Source organism: Priapulus caudatus, unplaced genomic scaffold (assembly GCF_000485595.1).
Source record: "Priapulus caudatus unplaced genomic scaffold, Priapulus_caudatus-5.0.1 Scaffold99, whole genome shotgun sequence".
NCBI classification, from domain to species: Eukaryota; Metazoa; Priapulida; class Priapulimorpha; order Priapulimorphida; family Priapulidae; genus Priapulus; species Priapulus caudatus.
In genome coordinates, this window is record NW_014577160.1 from 261291 (window position 1) to 279517 (window position 18227).

At 41.3% G+C, this 18227-nt stretch overlaps 2 protein-coding genes across 3 annotated transcripts in view; both read left to right on the forward strand.

Moving 5' to 3' along the window:
* Window positions 1-9809, forward strand: part of LOC106805075 — a gene marked incomplete in the record, with an annotated part of 18122 nt that extends 8313 nt beyond the window's left edge. Inside the window, 7 exon segments of the mRNA XM_014806553.1 lie at window positions 1632-1777; window positions 2121-2226; window positions 4714-4837; window positions 5810-5962; window positions 6296-6540; window positions 9096-9323; window positions 9743-9809. Coding sequence (XP_014662039.1) covers window positions 1632-1777; window positions 2121-2226; window positions 4714-4837; window positions 5810-5962; window positions 6296-6540; window positions 9096-9323; window positions 9743-9809 — 1069 coding nt within the window.
* Window positions 1-16751, forward strand: part of LOC106805099 (lysosomal-trafficking regulator-like) — a 17850-nt gene extending 1099 nt beyond the window's left edge. Inside the window, exons 3-10 of one of the 2 annotated variants that reach the window (XM_014806577.1) lie at window positions 10366-10557; window positions 11035-11156; window positions 11773-11871; window positions 12170-12312; window positions 12865-12962; window positions 13337-13490; window positions 13959-14030; window positions 15228-16751. In XM_014806577.1, the coding sequence (XP_014662063.1) occupies window positions 10518-10557; window positions 11035-11156; window positions 11773-11871; window positions 12170-12312; window positions 12865-12962; window positions 13337-13490; window positions 13959-14030; window positions 15228-15351 (852 nt within the window). In that variant the 5' untranslated portion in view covers window positions 10366-10517 and the 3' untranslated portion in view covers window positions 15352-16751. The remainder of the gene's footprint in view (window positions 1-10365; window positions 10558-11034; window positions 11157-11772; window positions 11872-12169; window positions 12313-12864; window positions 12963-13336; window positions 13491-13958; window positions 14031-15227) is intronic. The other variant, XM_014806578.1, reaches the window with a different exon arrangement.
* The last annotated feature ends 1476 nt before the right edge of the window (window positions 16752-18227 follow it).

Genomic DNA, 18227 nt, shown 5'->3' on the forward strand with positions numbered 1-18227 from the left:
ATTATATATATATTATAAATATATCGTATCCTTATCGACGATTTACAAACCACTAGTGCTGCAGCTAAACAGGTTTTGCATTTTATCGTTGCAGAGATCTGGAGAGACCTATAGCTGTGCAAGATCGCAGTAAGGAACACCTCTATGTGGCTCGATACAAGGTGAACGATAGTGATAGTACAGTACACATAACACTGAGTGATGAGAAAAATGGAACCAAACCACATATAATGCACTCATAATTAACATAATTAATATAATTTTACATGTGATAGACCCGCCCATTCATTGTCATACATCGTATACTTGCGTATATTTTTTATATTTTTTTATGACTTACAATATTTATAACTTTTCCATGTTATTTATATTTTTCATATATGGTATTTCTTGGTATATCAATGGTTCATTGGCTTTTCTGGTGTAATTTTTAGTATTTGTGGGAGGAGAGTGAGAAGAACAAAATTTCGGGACACCCCGAGCCGATGGTACCTGAACCCTACCACTACGGCTCTCACTATTCCAACAGTGGCACCGCTCTACATTTCCTCGTCAGAGTTCCCCCTTTCACACTGATGCACCTACAGTACCAAGGTACTGATTAATTAGTTAGTTATTCATTAAGTGATAACTTAATTGATTAATTAATGATGTTGTGTTTTGTTGTTTAGAAATTCGAGGGAGTAAAGTATCGTGGTTAATTGTACCTTACGAGAATTCTATGCAGTTCTACTAAATTGTGTGCAAGGTCAGATCCCCCTCCTCTTGTCCCTTGCTCCACTCCTGTCATCTCGTACTCTTCTGTATTTTTCTGTCTATCTTCTTGCTCTTTCTCTCTCTTGCTCTCTATTTCTCTCTCTCTACCTCTCTTTCTTTCTCTCTCCATCTCTCTCTCTTGTGATGTTCTTATGATTGTTGATCGTTGCTGTTAAACCATAATTGAAATCAGAAGACTCTTAAGCATCATTTCTGTGTAATCGTTCCCGCTACTTTTATTTTCCTTTTCCGAATGTCCGCTCACGCATGCGTGACATTGCACAAGTAGAGTTAGCACCGATACATTTAGTTCCGATACAAAACGTAAACAAAATAGTTGGACATTACATCTCTCTCTCTCTCTCAGAGTCACTCTCTCTCTATTTTTCTTTCTTTCTCCCTCCCCCTTTCTTTCTTTCTCCCTCTCTCTCCCTCTCTCTCCCTCTCTCTCCCTCTCTTGCTCGGTTGCTCGTTTTCTCTCTTCTATCCCTCTCACCTACATAATCTACCGATAGACGTTATCTTTTGTATTCCCATCGTTTTTTTAATTTCCAGATAAGAACTTTGACATGCCGGATCGTACATTCCACAGTCTGCAGACAACCTGGGAGTTATCCAGCTCACAATCTACGACGGACTTCAAGGAACTCCTTCCCGAGTTCTTCTTTCTCCCCGACATGCTCACCAATGACCAAGGTGCGTGTCAATAACCTGAGGTGTCTGTGTGTGGCTAACCAAAGGTTAGAGTACATGAGAGGTATGTGCGTAACAGCTGACAGCTTAACTCTCCCACGAGAGGTACATACCTCTATCTAAGACACCATTACACGATTAACATTAATTAAAATTAAATGATGATTTTTCCGTAAATTCAGGGCAGTCTGGTTTGATGAAAAGTGTTATCCCAAGTGTTGGAAGCTTGATCCGTCAGAGGGCGCCTGCAGGGAGCGTATACGCACTCAGTATGCATATGTTGGCATTGCTAGCAAGTACTTCATGGACCAATACAAGCACAGACTTGGTGAGTGTTGTGCTTAGTATACATATCACCAGGAGTGAATAAAAACACCTTTAAATATTTAATCCTGATATTATAGTTTACGTGAAATAGTGAATGTTACTTCATCAATTTAGAGGGTATTCTCAGGGTCATGAGAAAGCCTTATTAGGAATTTTTATATAAAGGAAATTATTCCAGAGTTATTTTAGAATATATTCTATACGTCACAGCCTCATCAAAATTATACCATTAATCCAGTCACGCAGATTTGTCATCAGATATTTGAGATTGGACGGATTGGAAATCGATCACGGTTCTCTGAGTCATTGCATGTCTCACACATGACGTAACTTGTATGTGTTAGATGCAGAGCACCACGGTCCACCTCTGGGCTACCTCACAGACTCCAGGACCACGTTGCATCATTCCAAAGCCATACTGCACACACTGCACACGAACGAGAAAATCAGGTACGGAGAGAAAATCATGTTTATTATTGCACTGCTCAACTTTGCAGTGTGAGGCTGTGTAGACATTAGCACCAGCTGTCATATCTGATGGATGGAATGGCATGTTGTTGTCAACAGTGCTGACTTTGTTTCAGCTTACAGCTTTCACTGTAAGTGATACAGTGTGTCACCATGTTTCTATACTTACAGCTTTCACTGTAAGTGCTACAGTGTGTTGTCATGTTTCTACTTACAGCTTTCACTGGTAAAATGCCCTACAGTGTGCTTGGTCATCGTTATCACTATACTAGTGCTTTCACGTAAGTGCTTACAGTGTGTTGTCATGCTCTATTACAGCTTCCACGCTAAGTGCTACAGTGTGCTTGTCATGCTTCTACTTACAGCTTTCACTGTAAGTGCTACAGTGTGTCATCCATGTTTATCATACCATTACAGCTGTTCACTGTAAGTGATACCAGGCAGATCTCACCATGTTTTCTATACTTACAGCTTCACTGTAAGTGCTACAGTGTGTTTGTTATGTTTCTACTTTACAGCTTTCAAGTGTAAGTGATACAGTGTGTCACATGTGGTCTGTACTTACAAGCTTTCACTGTAGAGTTGTACAGCATCTCACCATGTTTCTATACTTACAGCTTTCACTGTAAGTGCTACAAGTTGTGGTTTTTTGTCCATGCTTCTACTGTACAGCTTTTACTGTAAGTGATACAGTTGTCCACAATCGTTTCTATATCTACAGCTCTTCACTGTGAAGTGCTACAGCAATCTCACCATGTTTCTACACTTACAGCTTTTCACTGTAAAGTGCTCAGTTGTTGTCATGTTTCTTACTTACAGCTTTCACTGTAAAGTGCTACAGCGGTGTTGTCATGCTTCTACTTACAGCTTCACTGTAAGTGCTACAGAGCGTCTCACCCTGTTTTCTTATACCCAGCGTTTCACTGTAAGTGCTACAGTGTGTTGTTATGTCTTCTACTTACAAGGCTCTTCCAACTGTAAGTGCTACAGCTGTGCTCCCATGCTTTTTAAGCTTGACAGCTTTCAGGTGTAAGTGCTACAGTGCTGTTGTTTCCCCCCCCCCCTGCTTCTACTTACAGCTTTTACTGTAAGTGTACAGTGTGTCGTGCATGCTTCTACTTACAAGCTGTCACTGTAAGTTGTACAGGCGTGTTTGTCATGCCTTCTAACTTACAAGCCTTTCACGCTGTAAGTTGCATAACAGCAGTTTGTCATGCCTTCTACTTTACAAACAGCTTTCACTGTAAGCTGCTACAGCGTGCTTTGTACATGTTTCTACTTAACATGCTTTCACGTAAAGCTGCTCTAAGCGTGCTTGTCATGTTTCTACTTACAGCGTTCCAACTGTAAAGGGCTATACAAGCGCTGTTGTCATGTTTCTACTTAAGACCTTCACTGTAAGTGCATTACAGTGTGCTCGTTTCATGCTTCATACTTACAGCTTGTTTCACTGATAAGGCCCTTACAGTGTGTCACCATGTTTTTATACTTACAGCGTTCACTCGAAGTGCTACAGTTAGTTGTCAATGCTTCTACTACAGCCTTTCCACTGTAAGTGCCTACAGATGTGTTGTCATGCCTTCTACTTACAGCTTGCACTGTAAGGCTACAGTGTGTTGTCGTATGCTCTAACTTACAGCTTATCACTGTTTAAGTGCCTACAGTTTTATGTCGTCATGCTTCTACTTACAGCTTTCACTGCTAAGTGCTACGAGCGTCTCACCATGGTTTCCTTATACTTACAGCTTTCACTGTAATTCCTACATGTCGTCATGCTTCTACTTTACAAGCTTTCACTGTAAAGTGCGTACAGTTGTGTCTGTCATGCTTCTACTTACAGCTTTCACTGTAAGTGCCCTACAGTTGGTGTTTCATAGTTTTCTACTTACAGCTTTCACTGTAGTGCTACAGTGTGCTCACTCATGTTTTTTACTTACAGCTTTCAGTGTAAGCTGCTACAGTAGTGTGGTCACTGTTTCGACTTACAGTCTTTCACTGTAGCTGCTACAGTGATTTCATCATGGTTTCTACTTTACAGCTTTCACTGTAAGTGTCTACAAGGTGTTTCATGTCTACTACGAGGGCTTCACTGTAAGTGCATACAGTGTGTGGCTCATGTTTCTAATTACAGCTTTCACTGTAAGGTCCTACAGTGTGCTTGTCATGTTCTACTTACAGCTTTCACTGTAAGTCTACAGTGTGTTGTCATGTTTCTACTTACAGGCTTTCACTGTTAGCTGCCTTACAGTGTGTTGCTCATTGTTTCTACTTACAGCTTTCACTGTAAGTGCTACAGTGTGTCACCATGTTTTTACTGAACAGCTTATCACTGTAAGTGCTACAGTGTGGATGTCATGCTTATTACTTACAGCCTTTCACTGTAAGCTGCTACAGTGTGCTTTCATGTTTCTACCTTACAGCTTTCACTGTAAAGTCTACAGCGTGTTGTCACTGACCTTCTACTTACAGCTTTCACTGTAAGTGCTACAGCGTCTCACCATTTGCTGAGACAGCGGGTGAGTTGCTGGTAGGAGAACTACATCTGCATTTTGTCATTGATGAGATCCGACCTGAATCAGCAACCCTCGTACAGGTACAACATGCGCATAGCTGTATATACAGCTACAATATATACATAGTTATATATACAGATCAGGAGTTAATAAAGACTTTGTCTTTATTAACTCCTGATACAGATACAACATATACATAGTTACATATACCAGCTACAATAATATACCATAGTTACATATGACAAGCTACAATATATACATAGTTATATCATACAGCCTACAATATATACATAGTTACATATACAGGCTACAATATATACATAGTTATATATACAGCCACAAACACATACATAGTATATATACAGCACAACATATACATAGCTTACATATTAACAGCACAAAACTATACATAAGCTTACATATACCAGCTTACAACATATACATAGTTATATATACAGGCTACAATATATACATAGTTTATATATACAGCTACAATACTATACAGTAGTTATATATACAGATACAATATATGAACATCGTTATTATATACAGCTACAATATATACATAGTTATATATACACCACAAAAATATACATCAGTTATATCATACTACAATTATTATTACATAGTTATATATACAGCTACAATATATACATAGTTATATATACAGCCACAACATATACATAGTTATATATACAGCTACAATATATACATAGTTATATATACAGCCACAACATATACATAGTGATATATACAGCTACAATATATATATTTATATATACAGGTACAGCATAAACATAGTTATATATATCGTATTTACTCATGTATAAGTCGCACTCCAAATATTGCCTGGAAAATTGGTACAAAATTAATTTAATGAAATATACATGGAATATGTATTGCTATTGAATATTGGTGTCATGTTGAGTAGTGGTTGATAAAACAAGTCACCATATTGCAACACGTTTAGTGAGAAAAGTAAAATATGAACATAACTATAGAACACTTGTAGAAATGACCCAATGTAATGCGGTCATGTACTCGTTTTGCAGGACTACATGCCTATGCTGGGCATGCCTCACATCTCCTCACAGTTTGAGGACTTGATGGAAGTTCACAAACGTCGCTACCAACTCAAGGACAACGCCCTCGAACTGTTCCTCTGCAACGGCAACACCTTCCTCCTGGCGTTCGAAAGCACCAAGGTGAGAGGTCACGCTGCAGGGTACATTGGTACAGTGCGTGTCGACAATGCGCGCGTGACAATCCATTAATCGTGCGTTGGAATAAAATGAGTAAATCTACTTATAAGCCTTTATCACGAAAATAATATAACTAATAAAAGTTTAAAATAACTTGAAAGTATTCATTACTTATAAAGTAACTTTTATGTAAAAATGGTAAAGATGTAGAACATCTCTTATGAGTGACGTAGTAAAGTTAGCATTATTAAATTTAATAAATTACATAATTTAATGTCGCAGATTCAGGTAGATGAAGCAGACTTGTGAGCTAACGTTTCTTTGCGTTTTCTGTAGGACAGGGATAAAGTCTACCAGGAGTTGCTAGGCAGACATCTCCCCAACCTCGCCGACACCGACCGACTGTCCAGCGTCCAGCAGCAGTGGATGGACGGTGCGATCACAAACTTCGAGTATCTCACTCAGCTCAACAAGATGGCGGGAAGGTCGTTCAATGACCTAATGCAGTATCCGGTGTTCCCCTTCATACTGGCACAGTACAATTGGGAATACCTGGATCTGGAAGACCCTGCACACTTCAGGTACGATGAAGAGACAGTTTAGGCAGAAAGATTATGTGATAGAAAGATATTCAGTATTATTATTGCGTGCTGTTGTTATTTTTATTACTGTGGGAAGGTGCGTTCTGTGCCTAACTACGATTGTGATTTAAATCTAATGGATAATGTGTACAGACATGACAGACAAAGCAAAATCCAGGCAGTCTGTTGTTTTGCATGGCTGTGCCTTATTAATTGCTAATGTAATCTAATTATCGTAGGTAACACACACACAGACATGGCAAACCCAAAGATACCTACAACACATAGAGTCTTGTTTGTATTACAATTTATTCTTACATGATACTGCTACAAGAAATGGAATTTCTTCCAGGGAACCATTAGTTAGTGATGCTGATTTCAAAAGAACCAGTCGTGTGAACAATAAAATTTCTTTATACTAGTTTTGAATGTAGTAAATGCCCTCAAAAATACGTAGAATAACTGTTCTCTTGTGGCTTACGTTCCGGAATCCCACCAAGACATAGGGGGGAGACACACAAGCGAAGCGAACAGTAAATAGGTTTTATATATATATTATAAATATATCGTATCCTTATCGACGATTTACAAACCACCTTAGTGGCTCCACTAAACGAGGTTTTGCATTTTGATCGTTGCAGAGATTCATGAGAGACTTATAGCACTGTGCAGTAATCCGCAGTAAGGCACCACCTCTCGTGTCACGCGATACAAGGTCGAACGATAGTGATCAGTACACGACTACATAACACTAGTGAGTGAGAAATAATGGAACCAAACACACACTATAATGCACTCATAATTAACTCAATTTAATATAATTATTACATGTAACATAGTCCCGCCCCATTCATTGTGCATAGAATCGCCTTACTTGCGGTATATTTCTTATGACTTACACATATTTTATTACTTTTCCATGTTATGTTATCATTTTCATATACTGGTATTCTTGGTCATATTCAATGGTTCATTGGCTTTTCGGCTGTAATTTTAGTATTTGTGGGAGGAGAGTTGAGAACCCGAACAAATTTCGGGACACCCGGAGCCGATGGTACCGTGAACGCCTACCACTACGAGCTCTCACTATCTCCAACACGTGAGCGCACCGCTCTACATTTCCTCCGTCAGAGTGTTCCCCATCTTTCACACTGATGCACATTACAGGTACCGAACGTACTGATTAATTAGTAGTTATTCATTAGAGTGATGACATTAATTGATTAACTTAATGATGTTGTGTTTTGTTGTTATAGAAATTCGAGGGAGCTAAAGTATCGTGGGTTAATCTGTACTTACGAGAATTCTATGAAGTTCTACTAAATTTGTGTGCAAGGTCAGATCCCCTCTCTCTGTCTCCTTGCTCTACTCTCTGTTCATCTATCGTTATTCTCTGTCTTTTTCTTTCTATCCTCTGCCTGCTCTTCTCTCTTTTGCCTCTCTATTTTTCTCTAATGCTCTCTCTCCACTCTCCTTTCTTCTCTCTCCAATCTCTTCTCGATCTTGTGATGCTCTTATGCGATCTGTTGAATCGTTCTGTTAAACCATAATGAAATCAAGAAGGACTCTTAAATCATTTTCTGTGTAATCGTTTCCTGCTACTTTATTTCCCTTTTCGATGTCCGCTCACGCTGCTGTCCTTCTTCTCTCTCTCTCTCTCTCCTCCTATCTCTCTATCTCTTTTTCTCCCTCCACCCTCTCTCTATCTCTCTCTCCCTCTCTCTCCCTCTCGCTCCCTCTCTTAAGTTGCTTCAGTTGCTCGCTTTCTCTCTTCTATCCCTCGCTCACCTAGATACATACTACCGTTCGACTTACTTTTGTATTCGCATCGGTTTTTTTTAATTTCCAGATAAGAACTTTGACATGCCGGATCGTACATTCCCACAGTCTGCAGACACCTGGGAGTTATCTCAGCTCACACCATCTCACTGACGGACATTCAGCGAACGTCCTTCCCGAGTTCTTGCTTTCTCACCCGACATTGCTCACCAATGACCAAGGTGCGTGTCAATTGAACCTGAGTGTTCTGTGTGTGGCTAACCAAAGGTAGAGTCTGGCGTAAGCCAAGATGTGTGTGACTGACCAAAGGTTAGAGTTCTGGCTAAGCCAAGATGTGCTTTGACTGACTAAAAGGTAGGTCTGGCTAAGCCAAAGATGTGTGGGGACTAACCAAAGGTTAAGTCTGGCCTAAGCCAAGAGGTGTGTGACTAACCAAAGGTTAGAGTCTGGCCTCAGCCAAGATTTGTGGGACTAAGCTCAAAGGTTAGGAGATCTGCTTAAGCCAAGATTGTGTGTAACTAACTAATGTTACGAGTCTGGCCTAATGCTCACAATGTGTGTAAGCTAACTAAATGTTAGCGATCTGCTAAGCCAAGATGTTTGCTCTCTCTCGATAAGTGCTGCCCCCGCGCTGCCTCCCCTCTCGATAATCGTGCTGCCCCCGCAGCCCATCCTCGATAAGTGCTGCCCCCGCCGCGCTGCCCTCTCGATAAGTGGCGCCCCCGCGCTGCTCTCGAGATATCACACACGCGAGCGTGCCACCATTGTTCTTGCAGGTCTGACTTGGGAGTGGCGGCAGGAACGGTGAGCGCGTGCACCAGCGTTCAGCTGCCTCCCTTGGTGCCAACGGCGGACCCGCGCATCTCATCCTCATGTCCACCGCAGGCGCTCGAGTCGGAATCACGTGTCGGCGCATATCTGATCACTGATCGACCTGTGTTCGGCTCGAAGCAGACTGCAACGCTGGCCGTGCAGGCTCTAATGTGTTCCATCCCTGCTGTAAGGTACGTTTTAGTGTGTCGATGCTGCAGTGTATGCGTGTGCGTGTGGTTCGTGTCACGTGTGCGGCTGTGCGTGTGCGTGTGCGTGTGCGGCTGCGTGTGCGTGTGCGTGGGTGCGCGCGGGTTGGTGTGTGTGTGTGGATGTGTGCATGTCTGTGTGTGTGTCGTGTGTGTGGTGTGTTGGTTGCGTCCGGTGTGCTATGTGGTGTGTGCGCACACGTGCGCTCTATGGCTAAACTCACTCTAACAGCTTTTATTTTAGTTGTTTTAAATATTTTTATGTTGGCGTTCTCTTGCTCATATTCTTCTCTATTAAACGGATAAAATAAATACTGGTGTCGTAAAATTTCAGTGAAAAATTCAGAAAAATTTTAATAAAGCTTAGTTACGTTCACTCAGTGATCGTGGCTATATACTTGCAGACGTACTTTGGAGCCTGAAAGTCGATGCCATCGCGGATTTGACGGAAAGAATAGCAACAGAAACTGATGCATTCAAGTACGTACGGACAGTACGCCGCGACAACTTCTTCCAAGAACGAACACCCGCCCGCAGGCGCCCTCTATTACCAGCACCGCCACCGAGAACACAGATGCTGGTAGGTGGCAGCACTGCACTTCTGCCAATGTGTCTAGTCAGGTTGTAGCTTTGACTCCTCACATTGGGGAAATGTTACGTGGACGTATGGCTTTCCCTTTTTCTTAAAGTCGAAATCCATAGGAACATAAATTCGCCACGAAATCATTCTTCCTGAACCGCCATGTTGCCTTCCTTTACATGGCGTGGCGGCGATGCCGCACGCTTAATATTCATCCATGGGCCAAACGTTGTAAAACAAAGATGTGTTAGGAATGGGGGATCCTGCCAACCAATCGTTAATCATTTGACTCGAGCATTCTCAGTTAACACTGCTTAAATTAGAAAAATCATTATTATATATTACTATTATTATTATATATATTATTTTTATAATTTATTATTATTATTAGTATTATATTAGAATATTCGCACAGTTATTTACAGTGGGAATTTTTTTAATTTGTAGGGTCCCCTCCTCGTGTACATGGACTTAAGTGGGGCACCTACGTAGGCTCCCCCCGACTCGCAGATCCTCTGCTCATATCCCACCATAAATACCAATCGGCCGCCGCGTCACTTATCAGCCTGCCCTCTGGTGTCGTCTGCGGAGTAGGTCCCATGGAGACTGTCATCTACAGACAGGAGAAGAACAGTTCTGGTAACCATGGTAACGATTAGCAGATAGTTTAGAAGGATGCAATTATGAGAGAACTAGTGGGAGATCTGGTATTTTCTGCATTCATTTCTCCACATATGACAACAAATCGACGACGACGACGATGATGACGCCAACAACAACAACAACAATAACAACAACAACAACAATCACAGCAGCCACCAGCAACAACAACAATAACAACAACAACAATTGCAACAACAACATTGTTAAGAATACAGTGTAGCCCCATTATAACGCGATGGTTGGGGTCCATAAAATGTCATTGCGAAAAAAGCGGTGTCGCACTATAGCGTGGTTATATATACGTGGCTATATAAGAGCAAAAATAGGGAGTCCAGTGACTCATCGCGTTATATCTGAATTCGAGTTAAATCGGGGCGCGTAAAATCAGTGTTCCACTGTACCTAATTAAATCGAAGCATTAGCTTGACGCTACGATTACTCACTCTAACACAGGGGTGACAATGATATTCAACCTGGCCAAGGTTAGTTGGATGTACCCGGACAACATCATTAGAGTCAAGCAGCTGCGAGAGCAATCTACTTCCAATCTCCTGCAGCATGACTGGCATGACAAGGTATGGGTCATCGGGATTATCGTAGCGTATGTGGATGTCGTGAGCAGAAAACTCTCCCCTGACCAGCAAATTCTCCGCTGATTGTGCCGACGCAGCGTTACACTATAGGACCTATATGTTTATACTATAGGTTACACTATGGTACGCTATAGGTTTCAAGGTTTCAATAGTTCATGTAGAATTCTGTGGCCAACGGGTAACCTTGGTTTCTCTCTTTTACACCTAGCGTAATTGAGATCAGCGGCCTGTTGTCAGAAACAAAATTATTTGTAACATATATCTTCAGATTATCCGTTTCTCATAGAATGGACCGCTATACACTGAGGTACTCGTAACTTTACCATGTCAGCAGTCTACGAGAAAAGGTTCAGTGTTAGGACTAATGTTAAAGTATAATTTTGTTTGTGATGATGGGGTATTGGGCCTTGTCTACGGGACGATATGCACTGCATTACGACATGTAGATTCTACAAAGTTATTGTACGTTGCCATCAAGTTATAGTTGGCTATCATCTGAGTTTCTCTCGCTCTCTCTGGTTTGTTTCTTAGTAAACAACTAGGAGTGTTGGTTGAAGGCAAATCTGTAATGTTTGAGCGTCATGTTTGAATTTTACAGATGGTGTGTGGCTGCACTGTGGGTGGTTACAAGCAGCTCATACTGGGTGGTCAGACAGGAGTGATCACTGTCTACAGACTCAGCTACAGCCAAACAAAGGTCATTACACCTCACATAAAAAAACATTCCCAAGCCAAACATAATAATTGCACACGGTCGTGACACAGCGACTTCTCGATATACTAAATAGTCAAATATAAATATGTAGATGAAATCTTTACTTATAACATGTTAGTTATGCAAATTCGATACATAGTGTAACATATCTCTCTCTATGTATGTTTCTTAATTCACACCAGTGTGTGTGTGTGTGCGTGCGTGCGTACGATTGTATATACCATATTAGCTGCCATTCACTCACTCTAGCATTGGGTAACAAACGTGATTGTTTCAACAGCAGGGGGAGGTAGCGGTGTGTGGGCAGCCTGTGAGATTATACGGCCATGACAGCAGGATCACAGCCGTGTATGCCTGTGAACAGTTCAGTGTTGTCGTGACGGCAGATTCTTCCGGCGTCTGTATCGTGTGGGACACCAACAGGTACCTATTCTAGATTCCGAATTAAATTTATTCTTGTATCATATGTACGTCATTACGCTCAGGTTAATTATTTATGTTGAGATCCTTTTTCATTCTGTACTCATTTCTATTGATATCATGACATCTGATCAGACTCGTGTTATTTGACAATGTACCTGCCGCGGTATCTTGGCACCGTGCCATCTATGTAACCTGACGTGGTGATTCTAACATATCATCACGATGTCTGACCACGTAACTGCCATGTAACCATGGTACCACCCTATCTTGGCACCATGCCATCTCTGTAAAGCTAGGGTTACACTACCAACTTTAAGTTGGCGAATTGGCGAGTTGGACCAATTTCGCAATTCGGCAACTGCGAGTTGGCGAAAATAGAACATGGTCTTAACCTCCCAACTAGTTGCTATTGATCAGTTGGTCGCGCAACTTTTGCGTTTACACTGACGATTGTCGATTCTATAATTAAGAAGTTGGTCCAATTCGCCAACACAAAGTCGGTAGTGTAAACCCAGCTTAACCTGATGTGGTGATGATTCTCTTTGTTCACAGACTCAGCTACGCACACAGCTACAGAGCGCACCACGGCGTCGTGAGAGCGGTATCGGTGAGCAGCACCCTGGGATACATCGCCAGCGTCAGCCACACCGGTGAGATTGTTATATATATCGCTCATGCGACCTTCTCTATGCATGACTGTCTACGCTTATTATAGGTAGATGAAATAAAGGAGTGTACTGAACACCTGGAATGACACGGGTTAACAAATCAAACTCGTTAATTACAGTAGTAAAGAATAAACGTTAAGTCTTCCAGGTGGATCTCTGATGCTGGATACGTCATGTCAGCCACACCGATTAACTAAAAAGGCGTCTCTCATGTAACAGCTTTATAACTTTGAGAGTATACAAGACTTCTTCCATCTTTGTGTGGTTCATTAATCAGTTTCCGCATGCATATGCGAGACAGAACGAGCTAAGAACTCTAATTAGACAGTAATAACATGTTCGTGTTCATCTTGCAGGATTGTTGAGCCACCTAGCTGTACACAACATCAATAGTAAACACGTTGGCTCCATTGACACGGAACTTGCAATCAACTGTATTTGCTTCTCGACGTCACCAGAGGGCACTGCGATCAACATCATCGCAGCTGGTATTGAAGATGGCTCTATAAGGTAACCAGGATAAAGATGACATGCCGAACAGCCTCTGTAAACAACTAGTTTCAGATACCGATCGGGTTGCTAGCTGATGTACAAACACTATTTCTGAATGTGCGATGAATACAATGAAGTGTTTCGGTCAGTTTAGCCACGACCTTTCTTTGGAGTAGCAATCAACCATGTATTCATTATCTGCCTCATGTAAACGCGCACGTACCATTAAAAATAGAGTGATCAACACCACTGTGCTGGAGTCACGTTCCAGCAGCTGCGCGCTGTATTATAGAAGAAAGCTACGCGGTTAATATACAACTAAGCTGCAGGCGCCATCTATTGACCAAAATTGACTAACTAATATAAGACTTGACTTGACTTGACTTGACTAACTAACTAAAATAAGTTTTTATACAGATTGCCTGTAATTGATAGATGTTGTAAGGCACGTAACAATGCGGTTCTGAGTAGTATTGTCTATCGCAGGATGTGGAACACGTGGGACTTGCAGCTAGTCAGAGCAATATCGTCGCCTGCAAGCAGCCTACCATTAATAAGGTGAGTAAATCAGGCGTATTAGCTTTTATCATGCCTAAAGATTAACAACAATATATTTGTGTAGCATTCTACACATACGTGTGCATGACTGCATTGTGCAACTGAGTGTGTGCGTGTGTATAATAATAATAATAATAATAATCATGATAAAATAACAATAACAATAATAACAATAGTAATAATTAATTAATTCCAAGTACAAATTCAAGCAACAAAGGACACATGCTCAAGTTCATGCATAAAATAAAACAGAAACAAGTAGTCCTACAGAATAAAATTTAGTGCTCCTGTGGTCTCACAATCATTTTGTGTGACGTGAGAGATATATTCTGTATACGCCATATTTTTCGCGTACAGATATTTTCGCGAATTCAGACCTGACGGACAATTTCGCGAGTGGTGAATTTCGCGGTCGGTGAATTTCCGAATCAGTGAAGAACGGTGTGTTGTTATTTTCGCGGTCGCGGACACATTCGCGAAATTCTCGAAAATTAAAGGAATACTTCACTCTATAATTTGAGAGTATATTATGATAGTAGATTTATAAATAATAGCACATACCTATAAATATCTATAATTACGCATTCACGTTTGTCATAAAATAACATTGAATTTCGAAATCTTTATTTTTGGGCGCTGACACCCGGCCGCGACCGTGCTGCCACCCTGAAAAAGTTGCGCATTTGACAATTTATTTTGCACGTTACAGACCGAGGACTAATCACAAAAGTGCAATTATATTTATACCTAAATGCTATTTAATCGAACGATATTTATTTTAGGACAAATTTATCCATATTATAACTGAAACTAGATGTCGTTTATAAGATATTGCAATCCTTCTGCTTTTAAATTAATAAATAAGAAACACCCTCGGTCTGCTTGAAACCCTTGGCTGGAAAGTCCTTTTGTGCAACTTTTCAGATAGTGCGCTTTGAGTGGCGCCACCGTCGTTATAATCAAACTGTAGTCGTTAGTTTTAAAACATTAAAAAAATATTTTCTAATGGTGATTGAACCATGAAATTTTTAATGTAACGTAATTTTAACCTAAATCAACTGAAAATAATCCTAGAACCTAGAATCAAGTATTCCTTCACACCACCGCGATATATACAGCGTATACGAGAGAAATGATGGGTTACAGCGTACTGGTACTAAATGTTTTGCGACTCCATGTCTCGCTCTCTCATTGCAGCTTGATATTCTCCAAGGACTCCCATACTCTGTATGCAAGCAACACGGATGGTCGTGTGTTTGTGTGGCATCGAGCGGGGCGCACTAAGGACCACCCTGAGTCTAACTTCATGCCTCTCATGTGATCCCTCATAGGAGCGTAAGGGACACGCTAAAACACTGCAGTGATTCAGACTATATGTCTCTCTCACATGTGATTTCTCGTATAGGTGTGGGGACACACTAAAAACCGCCACGAGTCTAACTCTACGCACCTCATGTGATTCCAATTGTATAGAAGCGCGAAGCACATCTCTAAGAGAAATGTCAGCTTAGTGATTATAGTGGGCTTGTGTACAGAATCCGGTACTGAATGGTACAGGATGGTACGTTACTGACGAATCAGTGTAGGGAGTGTGCAGATAACTTTTGCAATATAAGATAAATTACACTAGGTAGACACGTAGGTGACACTGACCATATCCAAAATGAGATAATCTAATAAGTAATAAACACCGATAAGGTGTTGTCGCAACTACGTTTCCAACTTGTGCAATCGTTGGGAACGTTATAAAACAGTTTTCGTGAAATGTAAATATCACTTTTGTCAGTCCCAAGAAACGGTCGTTTATCAAAAGACTGTCTATATGTTATATCAAGAGCTAATAATACCTTGGTATTATTAGCTTTTGGTTATATGATAATGTAGATGTTTAGTCTTCCGAGTGCATGTCTGCTGGCTGCGCTACACAGATATTTAACAGATAATGCTCTACAACCTTTTTCTTAGTAAATACTTGAAAACTTTGAGTCTCTTTGCCGTGCTCAGAGTTACTGTAACGAGACAAAGTGCCTGGTGAGGTAGAAATTTTTTATTTTTAGTTTCACTATCTTGCCTACATGTTATAATTGCGCGTTATATATTCCACAGTTGACTGCTCAATGTACTAAAATCAAAAACGGTGTGTTATTATTAATAGTATAAAAACTGTATAGCAAACTGTCAGTTCATGTGTATATAGCGAACACATTCAAAATCTCCATTAAACATAGAGATTACATTTTTTCATTATGTTGATCTTTCAAGAACATTGTGTCAATTCGTCATGTCTTTTGTGCCAGTTTTTCACCAGGATTTACATGTTTTGTTATATAATTAATTAATTATGCAGAACGATATACTGTATCTGCATGAGTACATTACTGGACTGTGAAGTTTGCTTTCTTAACAGATATAACAGTTATAACAGATATCTGATTGATTGCTTTCCTGTAATGATATAATTTGTAATGTTAATTTGTAAATTTAGACATTTGTAAAACATTCTTTATAAAATGTCAAGTAGCATTTACAATACACGTTCATATATAGTAGGCCCGCTAGTATGAAAACAATTGTTATATGCACCAAATCTGTGAATATAGTGATAGATAATTGTATAACACTATTAAAGTTTGTTAATTACTAGCTAAAATTAAAACTAATTTGTGGTTGAAATAAAAAATATTTAATAAAATGCATGTGCATTTCAACACATTGAAAAAACGATTGAAATTTTGTATATATATATATGCATGCATGCGTGTTTACCCAATACTAAACAATAATATTGTAAGGATTACAACTACACTGTGGTTAATTCGTAGACAAACATACATCAACTAACTAAATTTTCTTCATAATGTACATTCATCTCTCTCTCCATCTATCTTTATCTCGCTCTCTCTCTCTCTCTCTCTCTCGTCTCATCTCGTCTCTCTCCTCTTCTCTCGTCTCTCGTGCCTCTCTGCTCTCGCTCCCGCCTCGTCCTCTCCTTGCTGCCCTTTTCCTCTCGCCCCTCGTCCCTCTCGCCTGCCTGCGCTAGTCGCCCCCTACTCTCTGCTCCGCTCTCGTCTTTCCTCTCTCGTGCTCAGCGTCGCGATCGTCCTGTCCGTCCGGTCTGCGTCTGGGCTCTCTCTCTCTTCATCCTCCCTCTCTTCCTTACGCGGGCAGCTGCTGATTCCTTTATACTGATTCTGCTTTCCCCTGTCGCCGGGCGCCCTCTCTTCTCCCTGTTGGAGAGAGAGAGAGAGGTAGAGGAGAGAGAGGAGAGAGGAGAGAGGAGTAGAGAGAAAGAGAGCGAGAGAGGAGAGAGAGAGAGAGAGAGAGAGACGAGAAGAGAGAGAGAGAGAGATGAGAGAGAGAGAGAGAAGAGAGAGAGAGAGAGGAGAGAGAGAGAGAGAGAGAGAGAGAGACGAGAGAGAGAGAGAGAGCGAGATGTACGGGAGGGAGAGAGAGAGGGAGAGAAGAGGAGAGAGGGAGAGCGAGAGGAGAGAAGAGAGAGAGGAGAGAGATGGAGAGAGAGAGGAGAGGAGAGAGGAGAGAGAGACGAGAGAGAGGACGGAGAGAGAGAGAGAGAGAGAGGGGAGAGAGAGAGAGAGGAGCCAGAGAGAGAGAGAGAGAGAGAGAAGAGACGAGGAGAGCGAGAGAAGAGGAGAGAGAGAGAGGACGGAGAGAGGAGAGAGAGAGAGAGAGAGAAGAGGAGGAGATTTTAGAGAGAGAGAGGAGAAGAGAGAGAGAGAGGAGAGAGAGAGGAGAGGAGAGAGAGCGAGAGAAGAGAAGAGAGAGAGAGGAGAGAGAGGAGAGACGGAGAGGAAGAGAGAGAGAGCGCGCGCGAGGTATGCGGAGAGACGAGAGAGAGAGAGATGCGCGGCGTGGTGTTCCAAGAGGCGGGGGTTGAAAGAACCACAACTGCTTTTATATTTATTCGAGCTTTGTAACCGTCGTAAGGCGGTAATTAATCTGTCAAAAAGTCGGCAGGAGAACTATGCGAAGACAGGGGCGTAAGTCCTAGAGGGTGTTGATAGATAAGTTAATATAGATTGATAATTTGATATCATAAGGATAAAATAGATTAATTAGAGTTGATAATGAGCGCGTCTCCGGGCCGTCGAGTGGGCCGGCCAGACGTGCTCTGCAGCGGCACTGCCGTGGCACTGATTTTGAAAAAAAACAGGCCTGCAGGGCAACGCAAAGGAGCAG